Here is a 20,445-nt window from a genome sequence, read left to right as displayed (position 1 = left end):
CTTATTCCTTCCCCTCCAGTGTGTACCTAATGAGTTGTGCTCAGTTACATCAGTCACCTTATTCACTGTGAAACGCAGTTTGGATGCACCAGAAAACTAATTCCACCCTACCAATCCCAAAACAACCTGTTCAGAACCTGAATGCAGCACTTGAGAAAGCCATTCCTACACCCTCAGAATAAAATGGAGCTGGGGGTGCTCGGCCTGGAAAAAAGGGGTGACCTCATCACTGTGTACACCCCCCCTGAAAGGTGCTTGTGCTCAGGTGGGGTTGGGCTCTTCCTCCAGGAACTGACAGAGCCAGAGGACGCAGCCTTGAGCTGCAGCAAGGGAAATGCAGGTTGGATATTGGGAAAATGTGTTTTACAGGATGGGTGATAAAGTACTGGAATGGTTTTCCTGGGGAGGTGGTGGAGTCCCCATCCCTGGGTGTGTTTAACAAAGCCTGGATGTGGCACTGGGTGCCAGGGCTCATTTGAGGTGTTGGGGCTGGGTTGGACTCCATGATCTTTCAGGTCTCTTCCAACCCAGTGATTCTGTGAATTCTGGGAATTCTGTGAATTCCGTGAAAACAAATTACCGTGAGGCAAAACCAGCAACGTGGGACAGTGAGAGAGCACATCCCAAAGCAGAGGCAGTTTCTGTGCTCTCCTCAGGAATGAGGACAAACAGGGGGCATGGCTGTGGGTGCCAGACGTGCCCCAGCCCCTCCCAGCTGCCCACCTGTGTTGCCATCTTGCCGTAGTCGATCCAGCGCAGGGTGGCGAAGTTGGTGGACTCGGCGCAGTTGAAGCCGTGATTGAAGCCAGCGTGGTACCCATAGGGAAATGTGATCATGAACTCCCCAGCTTCCTGGGTGATCTGCAAAGCAAAGGAAAAAGGAGGAGACACCCCACAGGTCACTTAATGCAGCAGCTTGAGAACAGAGACCCATTAAAAAGCCCCGCTGATGAAATCTCTTCCCACTGGAGGCTCAGCAGAGCAGCTCCTGGCTGAGCCTGGAACTCTCCTGGTGAACTGCAGGAATACTCAAGGGTTTCTCTTAAGGGAAAAACTCAGAACAGTGGATGGAAAGGGGTCACATGACCTGAACTATTTACACCTGCAGGCTCCAGTTACAAAGGGGTCTCAGGCTGCAACATTCCAAAAGATCAATGCAGCACCTCCCCTCCATGGGGTATGGAAGAGGCAAGCTTGACCTTCCCTGTCCTTCCAACCAGCAGTGCTGACAGAGCTCTCACAGCTGTCACAGGCCAAGAACTCTGCTTGGATTCCTTCCCACAGCCACAGCCCACACCCCAGCAGCTCTGAGCCCACAGAGACTCCAGGGGACTGCACGTCCCAACACAAGGATGGGCCAAATGCAAAATGGAAACACACAGAAGTTCAAACACTTCCCCCTCGGCTGGGCCAACATCTGAACTTGCAGATGGCATTGACATGAGAAGAATAATTCAAGAAAGAGGGAATAAAGGCTGCTGTGATACACAAGAAGCTCCTGCAGGATTTCAGGAGGAGGTGCTGAAGTCCAGCCTGCATCCATCCCCTCCACAAACCCCAGCAGTGCCACTCTGCTGGCTCCAGGAGATGGACAGATGATGTTCCTGTCAGTGAATGCACATCCTGATGTCTCCATTTCAAGCCCACATCATCCATGGCACTGCTGTCAACATTATCCCACAATAAATTAGAAAACACTCCAGATGATGGATAGGCCATGCAGAAAAGTAATAACTATTGAAGGAAAGCCAGCACAAACTGCCACTCACGAAGAAAGCCCCAAATTTACAGACTTCTGCAAGCTCTTGAGAAATAAATGGAGAAATCAATAGGAGATTACAGAAATACACATTTTTAATTATTAAAAAGCCCTAGTATTGATCTGTTTCTTTTTTTCCAGAACAGCATTATAGAGATTTATAAATGCTGCCTATTTCAACTTCATTGAAATCTGCCAAGGATTTGTATGAAGGGATACTATCTCTGTTCCTCAGGAAAAATGGCACTTGTGCCCTGTTTGGGAATAACAGCCTCCACTGTTTCAGGACAGGGCTTGGAGTTTGGGACAGTGGAAGGTGTCCCTGCTCATGACTGGGATTTAAGGTCCCTTCCCACTCCATGATTCCATGAAACCAGTTTGGAGCAGGCCTCTGTGACACTTCCCCCATCCACAGGCAGCTCTGGCTCCGTGTGCTGCAACAGCCAGCAGCAGCAGCAGCTTGAGTGATTCTGCACAGATACAAATCCCTGTAACCACCCCTGGCTGAGGAGATTTACTTCTTGCCACAAGACTTTAAGAATAAGCACATTAAAACGATCATACCAAATAAACATGACCCCTCTTTTCAAATCAGGGCTTAAGAGCTGCAGGGATCCTTCCAGGCTTAGAGCAGCATGAACACTTACACAACAGGGAACCAGCACAGCCAGCTCCACTTTGGGTCACACTGGATCCACGAGAAAATCAAAAAGAGATTCTGAATCACCAGTGGGGTTTTGCTGCCCCTTGATGAGCCAGACCATCCTTATCAGCTCGTCCCTCTCTACATGAGAGGCTCCCTCACTGCCAGAGTTTGTTCAGTGACAGCTTTTCCTCTCTTCAGTGTCTCAGCCAAAGCCCAAACCCTCCTTTTTGCAGCAGAGCTGGTCTGAACCCCTGGCTGCACTCAGCACAACAATGCCCTTGGAAATGAAGCCAATTCCCTGGTGGCTCTGCTGGGCTGACTCCTCACAGAGAGGAGCTGTGCAGGGACAGCCTGCAGGGACCTACCCTGTCAAAGGGAATCCCATATTTCTTCAGGATGGAGGGAGAAATGAGGGTCATCTTGTGACGGAGGAAAGCATCACATCCCTGAGAGCTTCCTGGGAAGAATCCTGTGGAGACATTCAAAGGAGGAGCATCACTAAGGACTGTCCTTGGGAAAACAACACAACCTGCTAGATTCCACATCAACCTGCCCTACATACCACTACCTAAAGGGAAAAATGTTAATATTCAGGGAAGGGAAAGGCTCCATCCCAGGCAGTGGCACAAGGGACACGTTCACAGTGGTCACCAACAAGTGGCAGAGGCAGCAGGAGCTGACCCAGTCATCACCTCAACACCCCCAAGTGTTAAATTCTGCCACTGAGTTATTAAAACTAATCACAAATAATTAATTAGTAAACACTGCCCAAACCCCTTAATAGCAGCTCAGCTAAAGTAACCCAATTTTCCTCAAGATCATGTCCTTCCCTCCAAGTGGCTGATTCCATAACAAATTGTGTGCTTGTAGGGACTCAAACCCATCACAGTCTAGGAAAACAAATAACCCAAGCTCTGGAACCAGAACTAATTGATGAGACATAATGGAAGGGGTTTCAGAAAGTCAAAAGGATTACTGGATTCCAGGTTTACTTATATTTTTGTACTAAAAGCATTTCAATTCAAATTATGACTGTCTGCTACCCAGTCTGTCGTCTCTCTCTGCAGTTCCTCTTTTTAATGCACAGTTTAAGTGGCTCTCATTAAAGCCACTAATAAAGAAGCACATTTTAAGTGATTAGCACCAATAACATGGCAACACATTAACATTCTCTCCATGGGCTCCATGGCTCTCCCAGTGAGCCCATTTACAGCTCAGCTATTCATTTTCCATATTAATTGCACACTCATTTCTCCATAGTAAACTTCTCCCCACTGATGCACAGGACAGGGGAATGGCCAGGTAGCAATTTTGGCTCTTTGCAGAGTTAAATCATCACCCACCCAGCTTCCAGAGACAGGAAATGAAAATAAAGACCAGATCATTGATAATTTGCTCCTGGTTTTACAGCACAAACCATCTCCGTGCCTCAAAATTGATCACCCGTAAAAATTAGTTACAAACAGCAAGAAACTTATTATTGCTTCTGTCAGACTTGGAGTGGTATTTCAGAGTCTGCAGAACACAAGTCATCTGATTGATTGACTTCTTATAAAAATTACTTTTTTCATCTATTAAAACCTGGCAAATTACTGAGCTGTAGCTTTGAAATGCAACGTTTTTGAGCAGCCATTTCCAGTGTTATTTGTATTTAGGGATCAGGGAGCTCAGTGCCCAGGAGAACAGCACCAAGCCCCAGGACACTCATCCCAGTTATTCTGCATTTACCCCACACAATCAGCTGCCCCCTGGACACCCTGGAGTGTGCTCAGCAGGAAAAGGCAGTACAGGAATTTGTCTGTTTTCTGGGAAATCAGCATTAGAACTTCTTTTCTTTTGCATCAGGGTGGAACCTTCCAGATTTCCCTGCCTGCTCCTACCTTCATCATCAGGTTAAAACCACCCCACTTGCCTCGCTGGAGATGAACCACAGAGATTTGGAGTTAATTATTCTGGGCCAGCAGCTTTTTTTTAGCTGGGCAGCTCCTTGAACATTTGCAAGTGAACAAAAATAGAAACAACACTAACAAATTAAAACACATCCACTTCTGCAGCCAGACATCTTCCCTGAAGCTTGAGAGGTGGGAGTTTGCCACAGCTCTAAAGTAACTCTCCCTTCCCCCCACTTCCATTTTCCTTTTCTTTTTCCCTCCCTTTCATTTTTTCTTCCTTTTTAATATGAACTTTATGGCACTGAAAAATAAAGGAGGATGAGGCTAAATAAAAGGAAAACCACCAAATAGAGAATGTATTTATAGGGTGAAGGAGCAATGGCTATAAAGTGGAAGAGGGGAAATTTAGGTTCAATATCAGCCAGGAAATATCTGCTGTGGTGTGGTGAGACATTGGAACAGGCTGTGGCTGTCCCATCCCTGGGATAGAAGGTGGCCCTGCCCATGGCAGGGTGCAATGAAAGGATTTTAGGGTCCTTTCCAACCCAAACCCTTGTGGATTAAACCCACTGCCCAGACATGGGAGGGTTTGGCCTCAATGCCTCAAAATCCAAGGGGTTTTTAAAGAATTTTCGTTCAGGTCAGGTTTAGTTTAGTTTAGTTTAGTTTAGTTTAGTTTAGTTTAGTTTAGCTCAGGTCAACCCATGCCAGGAGACCGAGGCTTGGAGGGAAGAGCTGGAAGGAAAATTAAAATTCCCTGTCAAGTTCTCTGGCTCTGAAGCTGCTCCCCCAGCTCAGCAGGTTCCTCAAGCAGCCCCTGAAGTGCCCAGCAGGCTCAGTTAGTACCAGCCCTTGCTGAACCCAGCCTTAAGCCAGGCTCACCTTTTGCCAGGCGTTCCAGCCTCTTGCCGTGCTCCGGGGGAATGGCATACCTGGGAGGAGGGAACAGAACAGACAGAAACCAAAACATCATTATATATGATGAAACCAATACATCTTTAATGTAAAAACAGGAAAAGGCCAGGAACAAGTGGGGCAATAACCCTCAGCACAGCACACAATGGCTGGCAATAAAACCAAAATTCTGTATGTCTGAAAGGCATCAGTAACACACAATCCATGGAAAAAACAGCATTTAATAAATGTCCTCAGACATGTTACATGAAATGTGCATTTTCCTGGCACCTTCTCAAACAGCATCACAAGATTTCACAAGGTAGAAGGAAAATGGAGAAGACAAAGTGATGATGCAGCACTGGAAACCCCAGGAATAACTGAGTGCAGGGAACAGCAGGTGTGTTCTCCATGGGGAAAATATCTGCAAAATAAAACTGTGCTAAATATTAATAAGCAAGGAACAGATGGGCTGGAAAGGTGTGAAGGAGGGTCTGTGTGCTTTGGAAAAGAATAAACCTTTCTCTGTGCAAATAGCTTTCATTTTATTCAGAAAAGCAAATATTCTTCAGCACAGCTCAAGCAGTCATGGCTAAATCCTTATGTCCCTGCTGGATTTTACTGTCTGATGTGAAATAATGGAATTCAAGTATTCAATAATTTTCTTGATGAGGCGACCCTGAAAATGCAGGGTCTGCTGATGACAATATCATTAAAGGGTGTAGGGAACAACTTCTACACTTCCTAAGGACATTTTTCTTAGATTTGGAGTCAGTAAAGTGCAAAAGAATTGGACTGGAATTTTTTTGGAGTGCAAATTATTGAACATAATTCTGGAAAAACAATCAACTGTCCCTCAGGTCCCAGGCACAGGGCTGGGTGTGCCCAGCACGTACAAACACCAGGGAAGTTTCAAATGGCTTTTTCTTCCCAAAAGCTGTTAGTTCTCTTAGTGCTTTGAGGTTCACAACATCCTCAGGAGCAAAGCCCAGGTGACAGAGATTTATGTGTTCAGGTTATAAGAAGGGAGCTGAATACCAGGACACATTTCAACGTGTTTAACATGATGACACACAATAATATTGCCAATGGAAATTTGTAAATCGTTGGTTACATTCTGCAGCAAATTAAATATGGCTCTCCCTGCTTTTTGTGACAGAGAATTCTCAGAATTTACATTTGTGGGAATGGCATTTATTGCCAGCTATAACTTCTCTTCAAAGTGAATAATAAAAAATGCATTATTTTTGCTATTTCCAATAAAGATGTCAAACCCATCCTTGTCATTATCCCTCATTGGGATCAGGAAATTGCAGGAGGGGACTCAGCAACAGGTGCCTAGCACTGCCTGTCCTGGGCTGGGGGCTCAGAATGCACCTGAATTTGGGGGTTTCAGCCAGACAAATTCTGCATTTTCCAGTGTAAAACCACGACTGGGAGAAGCAGCTCGAGGCCCAACCTGTGCCAGGAAATCAAACACACCTGGGCTGGCCTGGCAGGGGGATGACAGCACACAAATCCCACACAGGGCCCTGCAGGGTTTAGGCACTAAGCTGATTTGAACTGATGGCTTGAGAAAAATTTAAGGTAAAACACTATGCAGCACCTAATCTTGTAAAATAATAAATGCAGCAATGGACTCCCAACATTCCCTGACCAAAGTTTGACAGTGCCTTAAATTGCATAATTATCAAACAATTCAATTTCATTTGTCTGGGACAAAGCTAGTGGCTTTTATTTTACAAAGACCATTCATCACTTACATAAATGTGATAAAACTAATCCCGATCCAAAGCTCCTTTGTGGGATTAATGTCCCTTAAAACAGGGAAATGAGACATTCCATTCCTTCTGGGAAAAATGCTGAAGGATTGGGAAAGAACTAATTTATGGCTACAAGGCTGCTGATGATTAATGTAATATCCCCAGTCTACAATGCAACCTTCACTTAATTAGTGCCTGTAATTGGGAGTTGTAAAGATAAGATTAATTGAATCTTGAGGATGTTAAAAGTTTAATACATTGGAACACGGTTATTGTGTTATCTGAAACTGCAGCCTGCAAAAAGCCAAGCAAGGCTTCAGAGGAACAGCCCATGGAGAGACAAAGAAAAAAGACTTGCTTGGATAGAAACCAGCCAGAGAGGAGGAATTTCCAGCTTATAAAAAAGAACTATATGTAATAATATACAAATCAAAATACCCCAGCACAGAATGGTAATAGCTGACTCCAATTTTAGAAATTAACTTTTTTCTTTGGGCCAGTCTTTAGGAAGCAGAGCCTACACATCCCTCTGCACTTATTCTTAGGAATTCAAAATATTAACTGCAGAAGAGAATTAAAAGTAGGTCAAATTCTGCTTTAAGTTATGCTCACAAATCTGACTGATTTACATAGAGATAGGCAATAAAGACAGAATTTGGGCTGCTATTTAAAACCAGGAAGAGAAACAGAAGGCTCCTGCATGTATGGCACAGATTGAGCTGCATCTACACACAAAATGATTGAATATGAGGCAGAACAACAATGGAAAGATTAAAAACTGCTGCAATCCAAGGGGTGCAGTCCCTGAGCCATGAGCACCCAGCAGGGCTGGCTCTGGGTGCCACTGATGGCCCCTGCTCTCTGTGAGAGCCAGCACTCCTGTGTCCCTCAGCACAGCTTGTCACCGTCCCCACAGCTCAGCTCAGCTCAGCTGTAAAACCTCAATTCCACAGGCAACCACAGGTAAAAACAGCCAGTAATTTCCTTTCCTACAGGCATGACTTCAGGAGCCCCCAATGCTGGGAACACTGGCCTGGATGTGCCCCTCTGGCTCAGCTGGCCCCAGGACAAGGGACACTGATGGCCACAGAGCCAAAGCAGCAGCTGGGTGCAGATAAATCAAACCTCCAGCCCAATTCCAAGGGCCAGCCTTGCACAGGGTGACCAAGACAAAGGGCCAGGCTTCACCCAAAACCCTGACACTCAGCACTTTGAGGATTAGAGCAGGAAAAATGTGCTGCTGCTCTGCCAGGGAGCAGGAGATTTACACAATGGGGAAAGAAAAAGCAGCTTGAGATAAAAAAAGTTATAGTTCTGTGACTCAAATGTCATCTTACCCCCAAGTCAACAACCTGAAAGTAATATACTGAGCCTTTTAAATTACCTTTTTCTACTTTCCACCAAAACAACAGAAAATCCCTGAAGTGGATCAAGTACCACTTGTACACATCTAGAACTTGCTGTTCTCTGGGAAAGACTCTCAGCTCCCAAACTTATTTCATGAAACCTAATTCCAGCATTTCTGAACTCTACTTCCATGCAATTTTCTGAGCCCTTGAGTCAGAATCACAGGTCCAAAAGGCTTTGCCCCAAAGCTATAAATGAGTTAGAAAATTATCTTCCTGGAGTGGTGGCTTGCTTTTGTTAATATGGAATCCCAAAATAGTTTGGGTTGGAAGATATCTTAAATATCCATTTCCACCCCTGCCATGGCAGGGACTCCTTCCACTGTCCCAGGCTGCTCACAGCCCTGTCCAGCCTGGCCTTGGGCATTCCAGAGATCCTGGTGCTGCTCTGGGCACTCTGTGCCAGGGCCTGCCCACCCTCCCAGCGTGGAATTCCTTCCCAACATGAGTTGAACTGGACAGTCCCCTCTCTCTCCTTATCACAAAAGAGAGGTCTGTCCTATTTGCCATCATAGGATATCATTAATAGAGTAATTTTCTTGGTGTTTTGTTTATTCCCCTGGAATGGGGCTTGATGGATGTGGATAATTATCAGACTATAAAAGCCAGCAAATGTGCTATTTTCTATCGCTCTAAATCATCAAACAAATAAAGTGTGAAACAGCATTTCTGAATACAATTTTCCCCTCTAATGGTTTAGAATTATTATCAAGAACAATGAGAATAAATAAGCAAATGTCTTGTGAATTAAGAATTAAACAAGTGTGTCAGTAAAAAGGAGCATTCAGGCCATCCTGGGATGCAGGGACGCCTTTGGGGGCCACCAAGGAATGATGTAAAAGGGAATTCACTTGGGCAGCTTCCAGCACCAGGTGCTGCTCAGGGACCTCCCAGTCCCAGGTTCTCCCCTCCCTGCTGCTTCCTCAAAGGGAGCCCAGCTCAGCTTTGGCTTCCAGTGGCCAAACCCTACAACTCCATCCATAGCAAAGGCCTGCTCATAGCTGTTCTCTGCTTGTTTAGGAGGAATTTTTCTCACCTGAAGCCATCCCTGCCTCTGACAGAGGACCAGACCATCCTGTCCCTTCACCCAAAGCTTCCAAGACCTCTTCCCACTCCAGCTGTCACCCCCAGAGTCTTTGCCAGTTACACCTTGTTCCACACCTCACTTACACTCTCTTGCACCAACACAGAGCAATTAAGCAGTGATTAGTTCACCAAATCCCACACCCCACTCTCTGGGAGTCTGGGCTCCATGGGCAGGGGGAGGTTCAACCACAAGACCCTGGAAATGTCACTTCAGTGCCATTCCTGGGAGAAGGTAAGAAACTCAATTTCACAGTGTCTGCACAAGGTCTGCCCAAGCAGGCCCCACACAGTTTAACACACCATAATTATGGAACAAGGAACACAAACAGAATAGGAGCAGCACATTTAAAATGTCCAGGCCAATGCGTCAAGCTGGGGTGAGTTATCTGTCTTCAAAGCAGATTTAATTGTGCCAAGAACAGTGACCCTTTAAGATTCAAATGCCAACCTGCTCTCAGCCACGACAGGCAGAATGAAAAGCTGCTATTTCAGCCCCTGTAAGGCAAAGGGTGCCCATAAACCCAGAATCTGAACCCTGACCTTCAACACCTTTAGCCCCCACGACAGCAGCAAAGCCTCCAAAGAAAACCCCCTGGTCTATCAGGAATATTTATCACCCAACAGAAGCATTAAGAACCAGCATTAGCACAGGGTGGTCCCTCCCTACAAAGTTCAGATCCTGCTCCTGAGGCCTCATTTTTCTACAAGGTAAAACATTAAACAACATCTCCTCACTGTGCCAGAGCAAAGCTCAGGGTAGAAGTGGGGATTTCCATGCTAGAATCTCCCAGAATATCCTGAGCTGGAAGGGACCCACAGGGATCCTGCTGTGCAACACTATTTTTAAGCTGTTTTGCCTGTATGAGAAAAGAAAAAAAGGTATTTCTACAAGAACAGGTTGTTCCTTTGTTGGTAGCACTGTCACCTCCCTTCTACGTCACCTTTTTTTTCCTCACCTTTGCCCTCCTCCATAATTAACCTCCCTTCATCCCTCTCTCCCAACGATTTGTTAAAATACTGAAATCAACTCCCTTTCTTCTTCTCCTCAGCAAATCTGAGGTTGGCCCATGCTGAATGGGCTGGAAATCTCCCATTTCCCTTCTCAAGATCCTGGTTAGGAAAGGAGAATCCCTGGCCTCCCTCCCCTCTCCTTCTGTGGAGGCTCCTTCCATCAGCAATGCAAACCCTGCCTGGAGATAAGATCACACAGGGACCAGAGAGCTCCCTGTTCTAGGACAGAGCCTTTATCAAGTGCCTGCAGTTTTATCTTGAATGGATCACTTCACAGGACAATGGATGATGGAATTCAGCATCTTTAACCAGCAGTGTCAGTGATTTCAAATAATGACATTTTTATTGAAATACACCCAGAGTGAGAGATAAACACAGAGGCTGGGGAGTATCAACTCCAAAAGCCATAATTAGGAGTAAATAGGTAATGACAGGACCAAATCACAGCTCCAGAACACACCAAACCCACCTGCCTCCCACAGCTGCTCAGTGCAACCCTTGGGCAAGCAGCTCAGGGGGAAAATCAGGGCAAACCTGCTCAGGAAGGGCCTGGGCACCACTAAACACACCCAGCCCTCACCCACAGGGCCCATTTCACTGCAGACAATCCCTTTCACACACAGAACTTGCTCATTACCCACAATGTGGAGAAATGGCAGCGATTTTTCTGCCAACAGAGCAGCAGGATGAAAATCTTCCTCCTTGCCCAAAGAAACTGAAGTTGTGACTGCAAAGTCTCCATTTGTTTTCCAGAAGGATGGGCAGAATATCTCAGGTTACTCTGAAGCTGGGATCAAATCCCTGGAGATTGAGCATTGGAAGATTAGAGTCAAGCCTAACTTGTGCCAATCATGTACTTCTGAAAGACTCTCCAACCCTTAGAGTTGCCTTGAGCTAGAAATAGGATTAAAGAGCCATTAGTTTCAAGAAGTGACATTAGACAGGAGCTTTTTAAAATTCTGATTTTAAAGCAATATGAATTTTCAAGAGGTACAACTGAGCTCCAAGATTAGCACAATGGGCTACTTTCAGTGTGATTCACTCACCCCCGACTCAAGGAACACAAAGAGGAGATTTTTCCAGAACTCCAAATGCAATTTTCAAATACATTTTTTTTAAAAGCAGAGAATTTAATGTGAACAACCATCTGCTCTTGGAAGGACTCTCAGTGCCCCAGTCCAGTCAGCTCCACAGCACAAGTGCCAGGCACAAAGCACAAAATTGCAGAGCACATTGGAGTCTCTCCCTCCACATGTAAAAATAACCCAGAGCCTGCCTCTGCCTGCAGTGAATGAGCAGCATGAAGGAGCCATTTTACTAAGAAAAGGTGTTTGGGGAAAAACATTATGAAGTCATTTACTCATTCAGTTTAGCCAAGAAGATAATTAGTACACAATTCAACAGAGATGAATGACTATAATATTCATCCCCTTGCCATTCCCCATTATTTGTTTGGAAGAACCTGTTCACATCAGATTTATTTCCCTAAACTGGCAATCAGATTATTAATTACTGGTTGTTTTTGTAGTGGATACCATACAAATAGAAAGAAAAGCAAAGATTATGCTTCAAAGAGCCTGTATTCTAAAATAATAGCTCATTTCAGCCCCAGGAACAAGGAGAAAAAAGGTAACCAGGGGAGATCAGAGCTATCTGTGCCTTGTACTAGTGACCTGTGCGAGCTGCCTCCCTCACCGGGCACAGCAACACGAATTCCTGAAAAAAACAGGATAATTGCCTCCAGCAGAACAAAAGAAATTTGCTCCTGAGTAATGAACGATATTCTTAGATTAGGAAACCCCTTGTGCTAGAGGTGCAATGCCTCTACACACACACACACACACACACACACTTTTCTTTTCTGAGGAGAAAAAAATCCAGCATTCCAAAGGTTTAATGCTCTTCATCCATCAAACTGCACCGTTCCCAACTACAACCGCTTTGAAGTGAGAGCTGTGTTCTTGTCAGCATCAAAGCCACAAGTGTTGTAGCTGAGATTTGATAAAGATCACTGACACAGTTTGTAAAGTTTCCTTTATTTCTCCTGTTTGATCCCCTTTGTGTGGCTGATTGGGCAGCTGGAAATGAAGTGGATGCAAACCCAGCACATTTATTCCTTGGAACACTAAGGGGTTAACGAGTGCTCAGCTCTCAGACAGCACCGAGTGCTATTTAAGTGCTGTCATTACTACAGGCTCCTCTTATTTTAAACCTCACTTGTGCTGCACTTGGCATCACCCCTCGACAATTTTCCCTGCTGAGTAAAGAAAAAAAAAATCCCCGCTGATTTCTGCCAACGTGTTAACAAAATGTGAATAAAGACAAAGCTCTGCAGCAGCACTCCTGCTCCCTCCCAGCCCTCCCAAGCCCTGCTTCCAGCTCTGTGCCAAGCTGGAATCTGCAAGCTCATTGTCCCACGGGGAGCCAGATCAGGCTGAAGGAGTGAGATGGAGCATGGAAGCACATCTCCCTCCCCTCCAGCCCCAGTGCTCTGCTCAAAAGCCTCTGTTATTAAACCAATCTGTGATCCTGTCAGACTTCCATAGATCTTCATTTCAAACCAGGCCTGAGCTCTGAGCAGACACTTTCAGAAGGCAGGAATGGTTAGAGCAAGAGCCTTCCTGGATCAAAGAGCTGGTTCTCTCAGTCCAGCTGGGGCTCCTGGGCTGCAGCCACAGCAGGGACCACCCCAGGATGCTGCTGTGACCCCAGATCAGCACCTCCTCCTGCTATTCTGGAAAGTGCCAAGAAGAAGCACAGGTGGGAAGGGTCTCCTCTTTGCTGGGTCAGGTACCACAGATGAACCTCAACCTCTAAGATTTCTAATTTCAACCAACAGAACAGGCTCAGTAGAGACGGACATAAAATGCAGGGACTGAAAAGTGAAATGGCAGCAAAGCACAAAATAATTCCATGCCTTTTGCAGTGGGTTTGGGTGAGAATAAAAACCAATGCTCTGGAGGGGAAGCACAAACAGCAGGGAGCTGAGTGAAAGGGGTGCTGAGGCTGGATCAATCCATCTGTGCCTCCTCAGACAAGTCCCACAGCTGATTCCATCAATCCCCAGTCTGGCTTGACCTTCATTTTCTGGCATTTTCTCTCCGTTAGATGAGGGTGAATGAAGGAAGGCAATACTTGAGTCTTAACTCCCCAAATCCTGTGCCTCCTCTCCAGCAGAAAAATGACCTTTTAATAAGCTGTCTACAACAGCCTAATGAAAGACCACAAAAACCCGAGTCTATTAAAAAGAGAAATCTCCACTATTCCAGTTGCAGCACCTGATTGGGAAGATAATCCAAGGCAGAGCTCATTCAGGTGCTGCACTACATGGTGACCCCATGGATTCTGAAAGCAAACCAGCAGTGAGCACTGTCCCCTTGCTGAGGGACCCTTCATCCTTCTCCCACAGCACCACCTCCAGGAAGAAGGGCTGGGGAGAGGGCTGGGAGTGCTTTGTGCTGATTAACTAATGACTGCAGCTTGCAGGGCTGGATTAATGACTCCCTGCTCTCAGTTATCAGGGAATTACAGGGGGATACAGCTCTGCATCCCAACACATCCCTCCTCCCATGCATCTCCAGCAAACCCACATGCACACGGATTCTCAGGGCAGAAAGCCCATTCCAAAGCAGATTTCACCTTCATTTTAGAAAAGTCAGGAGAGTGAAAAGCTGTTCTGCCTGGCCATACTTTATCTCACTTTCCTTTTATCCCTTTTAATGAATATCCCTGTTCCTTTCTCTCTCCCTTTTATCAACAGAAAAGGGTCTTGCTCTGCCAAATCTGCCTGAGAGCAAATGGTGTTGCAGTTAATCTATAAATCAACCATCACCATAAATTCTGCTCTTTCTCCATCCAAAACAGCAGAGCTGTAAAACAGATTACATGGGACAGCAGAGGCAGGAAGGAAATGTGGGAGCTGTGAGGAGCTGCCATCACAGCCAAATGGACTTCCCTGCTTCTCCTTTCTCCCCACTCCACCCAAAAAGCCTCCAAACCTCTGCTGCCAGGCCTGCAACACTTTCAGGAGCAAGGACACCTCACACACTTCCCATGGAAGATGATGCAGACCTTGGGGATTGAGGGAATAAAGGGAATTCAGGAGAAGATTCTGCAGCCTAACACCAAGAAACAGGAAAAGCAAAACTCAGAAAAACAAAAATTCTCATGTGGAGCATCAGCTGTGAATCCCAGCTGTGATTCCAGCTACTGCAGCCTAAGGAACCTCAGCATCTCCAGGGTGCACAGGCTGCTGAGAGCCCAACAGGCAGCACTGGCAGGGACACCTGACCCTGCAGGGATCCCAGCAGCCTGGGCAGAGCCCCCTGACGGGAGGGGAGGGAATGGTGGGAGGCAAGAAATGATGGAGCCACACAGGTCTGTGCCAAACACGAAAGCAGCTGCCTGCAATGGGGTCACCCCGAGCCCATGGAACATCTGGGGTGTCAGAGCAGGGGCAGGGCAGCACAGGGATGGTGACAGGGTGAGGGGCAGCACCCTGCAAGTGAGCAGAGAGGCTGCCAGAGCTAAGCTCCATGACTGCTTTAGGTCATTTCCCTCCTCCAAGGCAGTTTTCCAGGGATTAACATTTCCTGTCCTGAGGGGAGGACAGGACAAGAGTGCAGCAAACAAAGCTGCAGCTCTTGCAGACCAGAGTGAGAAATAAAACCGGGGAGATGCTGAGCAGCTCAGATCTGCTGCTGCTCCAGGAGGGGCTCTCAGCCAGGGCCACAGAGGGCTCCTTTGAGAACCCCTCCCTAGGGAACAGCCACTCCTGGCTGGAATCTCCCCTCACGGGCCTGTGGGAAGGTGAGCTTTCCCTGCTGACAGCAGCACTACCGGATATACAAATGCATTAAACTGTGGGTGTTACAAGAGAGCCACGCAACCCCTGACTGGTTTGGGTTTGAAGGGACCTTAAATCCCACCCAGTGCCAGCCCTGCCATGGCAGGGACACCTCCCACTGCCCCAGGCTGCTCCAAGCCCCGTCCAGCCTGGCTCTGGGCACTGCCAGGGACCCAGGGGCAGCCACAAGGAGGATTTGCCCTCCCTGACAGGATTTGCCCCATGCAGGGAGCCTCACTGGGCACCTGGAGGGAAGAAAGCAGAAATGCTAAAATATTTTAACCAACAAAGGCTTGGGGTAACTCCATGGACTCTCAAGTTTGCAGTCCTTTCACAAGACAGAATTCCAGAAGTGTTTCTGGAATGCAATTGTATCTGTGACCAGTGCTTCCAACTAATCATATTATTTTAAAGTTCCTTTGGTAATTTGTCCTTAATTCCACACAAACTGCTGCTCTGGCATAAAGTGTACTTTGTGATATCAAAGTCAAACAGATTAGGCATGATCCACTTCCAGCGAGGGAGTGTTTTGGAGAGGAGATGATATAACTTAAAAGCTAAAGCTGGCTCCCTGTTTTAATTAAAGGGGATTAAACATCCATCATGATAAGGGAAAACGGACATTTTATAAAAATCAATTACCTTCCTCAGTGTCAGACTGGTTTAACACCTGCGGTTTCTGGGAGAAGGGAGAGTGTAACACCCCCCCAGCAGCCAGGGAAGGTAAATTAAATACTGTTACTGTACAGCAAGACCACAAAATATCCAGGAAAAATAACTGTATCACCCAAACAGGTGCTACTGACAAAACAAGATGTTACACTCCTAAAGTGTATCAGGCAAATTCACAAGACTCAGATTCAAAGTTTCCTGCAGCACTTCCCCAGCCAGGAAGCCTCCAGGTAGGGACTGCACATCTTTATGGAGATAAAAGTGCTGGTGGAACACCTCAGCATCTAAAAATATTCTTTTGGAATTGCAAAGGCTGAGCCACATCCATTCCTCAATAAAATGCCATAATAACCATGAAGAATGAGGCCTGGCACTCAGCTTTGTTGCTTCTGTCATTATAAAATCAGTTTCTGCTCGCACCGTTTGACAATATGCTCAATTTTAGATCTCACACAGGAGTGTATGAGGTAATTATACACAATATGTATAATTGATACAGCAAAAATTCCCACCACCAGAGGTTTAACATGGGGCTGCAGAATTAAATACATTTCAGTTATTTCAAAAGTTTGAGACGATGAAAAGGTGGCAATTAAATCCCTAATGCGAGAGGGACATTTTAGTGTAATTTGAGAAAAAAGCAAGTGAAAGGCTGGATCTGGCAGCTCCTGCCTGAGGGGCTTCACATGAGGTTACACAACTGCTCCCAAGCCCAGGGGTGCTGCATGGCAGTGCCCACACCTCCCCTGCCTCCTGCTCCAGCTGTCAGACTGAATTCCCAGCTGCAGCAGCAGCACTGTGAGAAGGTGAGGAGCAGAGCCTGTGCCTGGGAACAGCACATCCACAGGGAAAATCCCCCTGGAAAGGAGGGTGTGAGGGAAGCAGCTCCTTTCTCCCCTTCCCTTCAGAAGGCAGCAGGGCTGGTGGCTCCTCACCCTTCCCACAGCCCCAGATAATTTATGGGAGGCACAAAGAAAGAGTTACGGTTTGTAACGAGCAATTTTGAAGCAGATACTACCAATATACAGAGTCCTTGGTTCCACTGAATAAATATCTCTGACAGCCAAACAATAACTCTGCCTCTTATTTTAGAGCTCAACCCCAAACTGGTAGACTTTGTAACTCTCCACACTGCTGCTATTCCCTGAGGTGCTTCCAAGATGATCACTGTCAGAGCCACGGAGTCTATAAAAAGGACGAAGGAAGCTGGGAAATTTCCACAGAGGTGGTGCCAGCAAAACAGAAGGAACATTTCAGCCATCCCCGAGCAAAGCCAGGCTGCAGCACTGCAATTCCAGCAGTGCAGTCCAAGAGCTCCCCCAGCTGAGCTCTGGGACAGCTGCAGTCACTCCCAGCACACCTCAGGTACCTGGAAAGTTCCAGATCTGCTCCAAGGGGATTCACATTTACTCTCTGCAGCCAGTGCTTGTTCAGAGAAGAGCTGGAGAACTCTTGAGAGCAGCTGTCATGGTGCAGAACAAGGAGTGGCTTGGGAAGTGGCAAACTCCTGCCTGATGCTCAAGGGAAGGGCAGGGAGGCCCTGCCAAACCAGCAGTGGCATCTTGTCACAATCCATCCCAGTCTGTGTCACACACTGTCACCTACCCATGAAAACTGCACTGAAAGGGAAAAGCTCCTGCTCCAAACATGGCCTGTCCTCAAAACTCTCACCTTCCCCAGCTGGGGCAGCTGCAGGGGAGTGACTCTCAAACACAGGATGGCTGGAGAAAGGATGGAACAGTCCAGCCCAAAGCTCAGGCCAGCTGCTGCCACCCCTCCTGGAACAGCCCAGTCCTGCTGGGACTGTGCTGGTGGCCCTGAGCTCCAGGGCCAAAGGGGATGAGGAGCTTCCCATGGGCTGTGGCACCATCTGCTGGAGATGGCACCAGGAAAATGGGTTGGAATTAAGGGATTCTGGAGGAAGAATTGACAGGATCCCAACTGAATCATATTCTGAGCTGGAAACCCACAGGATCATCTGTCCAACCCCTGGCCCTGGCAGACACCCAGCAATCCCAGCCTGTCCCAGAGCAGTGCCCAAACACTCCTGGAGCTCTGGCAGCCTTGGGGCTGGGACCATTCCCTGGGCAGTGCCCCAGCAGCCTCTGGGGGAAGAACCTTTCCCTGGGATCAGTCACATCCCAGCCATAACCCAGAACCACATTTCTGGAGCTCCACTTGTTTAACAGAGGTATCACAAGAGATTCTGCAAAATCCTCCTGCAGCTGCCTTGGACAGCGAGCCCAAGGACCAGGAATGTTGGGAAACAGACTTCATGACGTGTTGGAAGGGTTTTAAAAAACTCCCATTGATGTTCCAGAGAGTCAGCCCCTCCCTTCATCCCTCCCAGGCCTGGAAAAGAGCACTGGAGCCATTCATTTACAGCCTCCTGGCTCCTGGGGGCTTTTATGTGCCACAGGCACCAAGACCCAGAGCCCCCAGGGAGCCATAGCCCCGAGAGGTGGGAGGATGCTGCTGCCACTGCCAGGGCACAGTGACAGCACAGCCTCCCTGTGACATTTCTGCTCTCATTTGCACGCAAATGTCAATATTTATTAGTCACAGCGAGATCTTCAGCAAAGCTCCCCTGGGTTGCTGAGTCTCTGCACTTATACTTTTAAATTGCTTTAAAAAGAAGCATATTGGCTCTTGGTAACTTATTCCAGACTTCCTACATTCTTTATTTTGTCCTTAACTATCTACTGCTTTTGTGGGAAGTTATTTCCAACCAGTCTATGCATCAACAGTGTTGAAAAATGCTTTACCATCACGCCAAAAAATGACCATGGAAAAGTAACCTTTTCACTTAACTTGTCCCTGGAGCTGTGAACATATTTATGTATTTAAATAATGGAAATCTGAAAGTAACAGATGTTTCCTGCCTAGAGCACAGTGCAAGAACAACAGTGCTTCACTATTGCAGTGCCTCTGAAGCATCCACACATTCCCATCCCCATTTGCTCTCCTGTGCATTAGTTTGCAAAAATCCCCAAGTGCTGAAATCTGGTTTTAATCGTGATGTCAACAAGTCTCCCTAATCCTGCTGAAAGTCAGGAATTAGGCCTCTGAGCAAGCCAGCATGAAAGAAAGTGAAATTGCTTTTAAATGTAAAGTAGGAGGGAAGAGGAGAGAAACAGTGGGAATTGAGAGATTAAGTAAACCTGATGGAATTTGGTAGAGCTGTGGAAAGGATATTTTGGTGGTGCCCAAGAGCCCTCACTTACCAGGATTTGGGCTCCCCAAAATGCAAGTAGTTGATGCTGTAGAGATCCATGTCCTCTGTATGCCAAGCAAAAGTTGTCTTCCACATGCCAAAGTAGAGGTAGGGAGTGTTCACCCCCTCGATGATGATGCCACACTCGTGCTCCACCATGTCCAGGAGGGTGTTCAGGTTGCCAATGTTCCACTCATCCACGTCCTGGAAGCCAACAGAAATGGTTTGTACTGGGAATGGCAGGAGCAGGCACAGCCCTCAGCTCCCTGCAGGGCCTCAGGGGCTGCTGCTGGTGCCACCTGCATTAACTGAACCCCCTCTGCCTCCAGCAAGGTTTCTTTGCTGCTCCAGCACTCTGAAGAGGCTCTTGCACAGTGCAATACCCCAGCAGTAATTAACTGTTCTGGTGATGAACACAGCACACACTCAGGGTAAAACACACTCCTCTCAGATGGTTTTCTCCTGGTCACAAACACCCCAGTGTGGCCAAAGGGGCAGAACCTTCTACCTCAGCCCAGAGCTTCAGGAGAAACCAGGAAACCACCTGAGAAAGCTGTGCTGGTGCCTGGTTGTGTCCCACACTCCCACCCAAGCACCAAATCCCCTGCACCCCTGCGATGTGCATGGCTCTGAGCACCTCAGATACCTCTGCTTATTCTAATTAATCCCATATTAAACCACGCTGATAATAAAAAGACACTCATACATTCACACACAATCAGACAACACTCCAAAGAAAGCCACTTCCCACTCAAAAGAAAACTACAGAGGAAGAGATTTAAATTATCTGCCTAAAAAGAGTAAGAAGAGAGAAACCTTTATCATTTACAGAATTACTTGAAGCAGAGGATGAAATTTCACCATGGAAAAGCTTAAACAATTTGAATTGTAAAATAATTCAGTGTGCAGGTGCATTGTATCCTAATGGAGCTGCCTACAAGGAAAAGATCCAAATGCAAATAATTTAAAATCCAAATGTAAATAATTTAAAATCCAAATGCAAATTATTTATGTTAAGACTCAAAAATATTTTTGATGTAGCACCATTTTCTTGAAATGCTGGTTTTCTCTGGCTTTCTAAGGAGCTTCAGCAGAAATCTCCATTTTATTCCCTTAAAAAAGAAACAAAACCAAAGGTATAGACATTTTTTTGCCACAGTCTGCAAAAGAATTTGTTTAAATCACACTTTTCCTCATTTTTCTACTAAAAGTCAGCTTTTCACAGCTTCCACTATTGTCCTGAATCTCAGGGGAAG

The 20,445-nt window shown here is 46.5% G+C and overlaps 1 protein-coding gene across 1 annotated transcript in view; it reads right to left on the bottom strand.

Moving 5' to 3' along the window:
* Positions 1 to 20,445, bottom strand: part of KDM4B (lysine demethylase 4B) — a 69,351-nt gene that overhangs the window by 37,019 nt on the left and 11,887 nt on the right. Inside the window, 4 exon segments of the mRNA XM_030966500.1 lie at positions 724 to 861; positions 2,771 to 2,874; positions 5,180 to 5,229; positions 19,200 to 19,393. Of these exon segments, the coding sequence (XP_030822360.1) occupies positions 724 to 861; positions 2,771 to 2,874; positions 5,180 to 5,229; positions 19,200 to 19,393 (486 nt within the window).

Source organism: Camarhynchus parvulus, chromosome 28, assembly GCF_901933205.1.
Source record: "Camarhynchus parvulus chromosome 28, STF_HiC, whole genome shotgun sequence".
In the NCBI taxonomy this organism is placed as follows: domain Eukaryota; kingdom Metazoa; phylum Chordata; class Aves; order Passeriformes; family Thraupidae; genus Camarhynchus; species Camarhynchus parvulus.
Note: the sequence above shows the minus strand (reverse complement) of the source record. Positions and strands in the feature narration are given on the sequence as shown.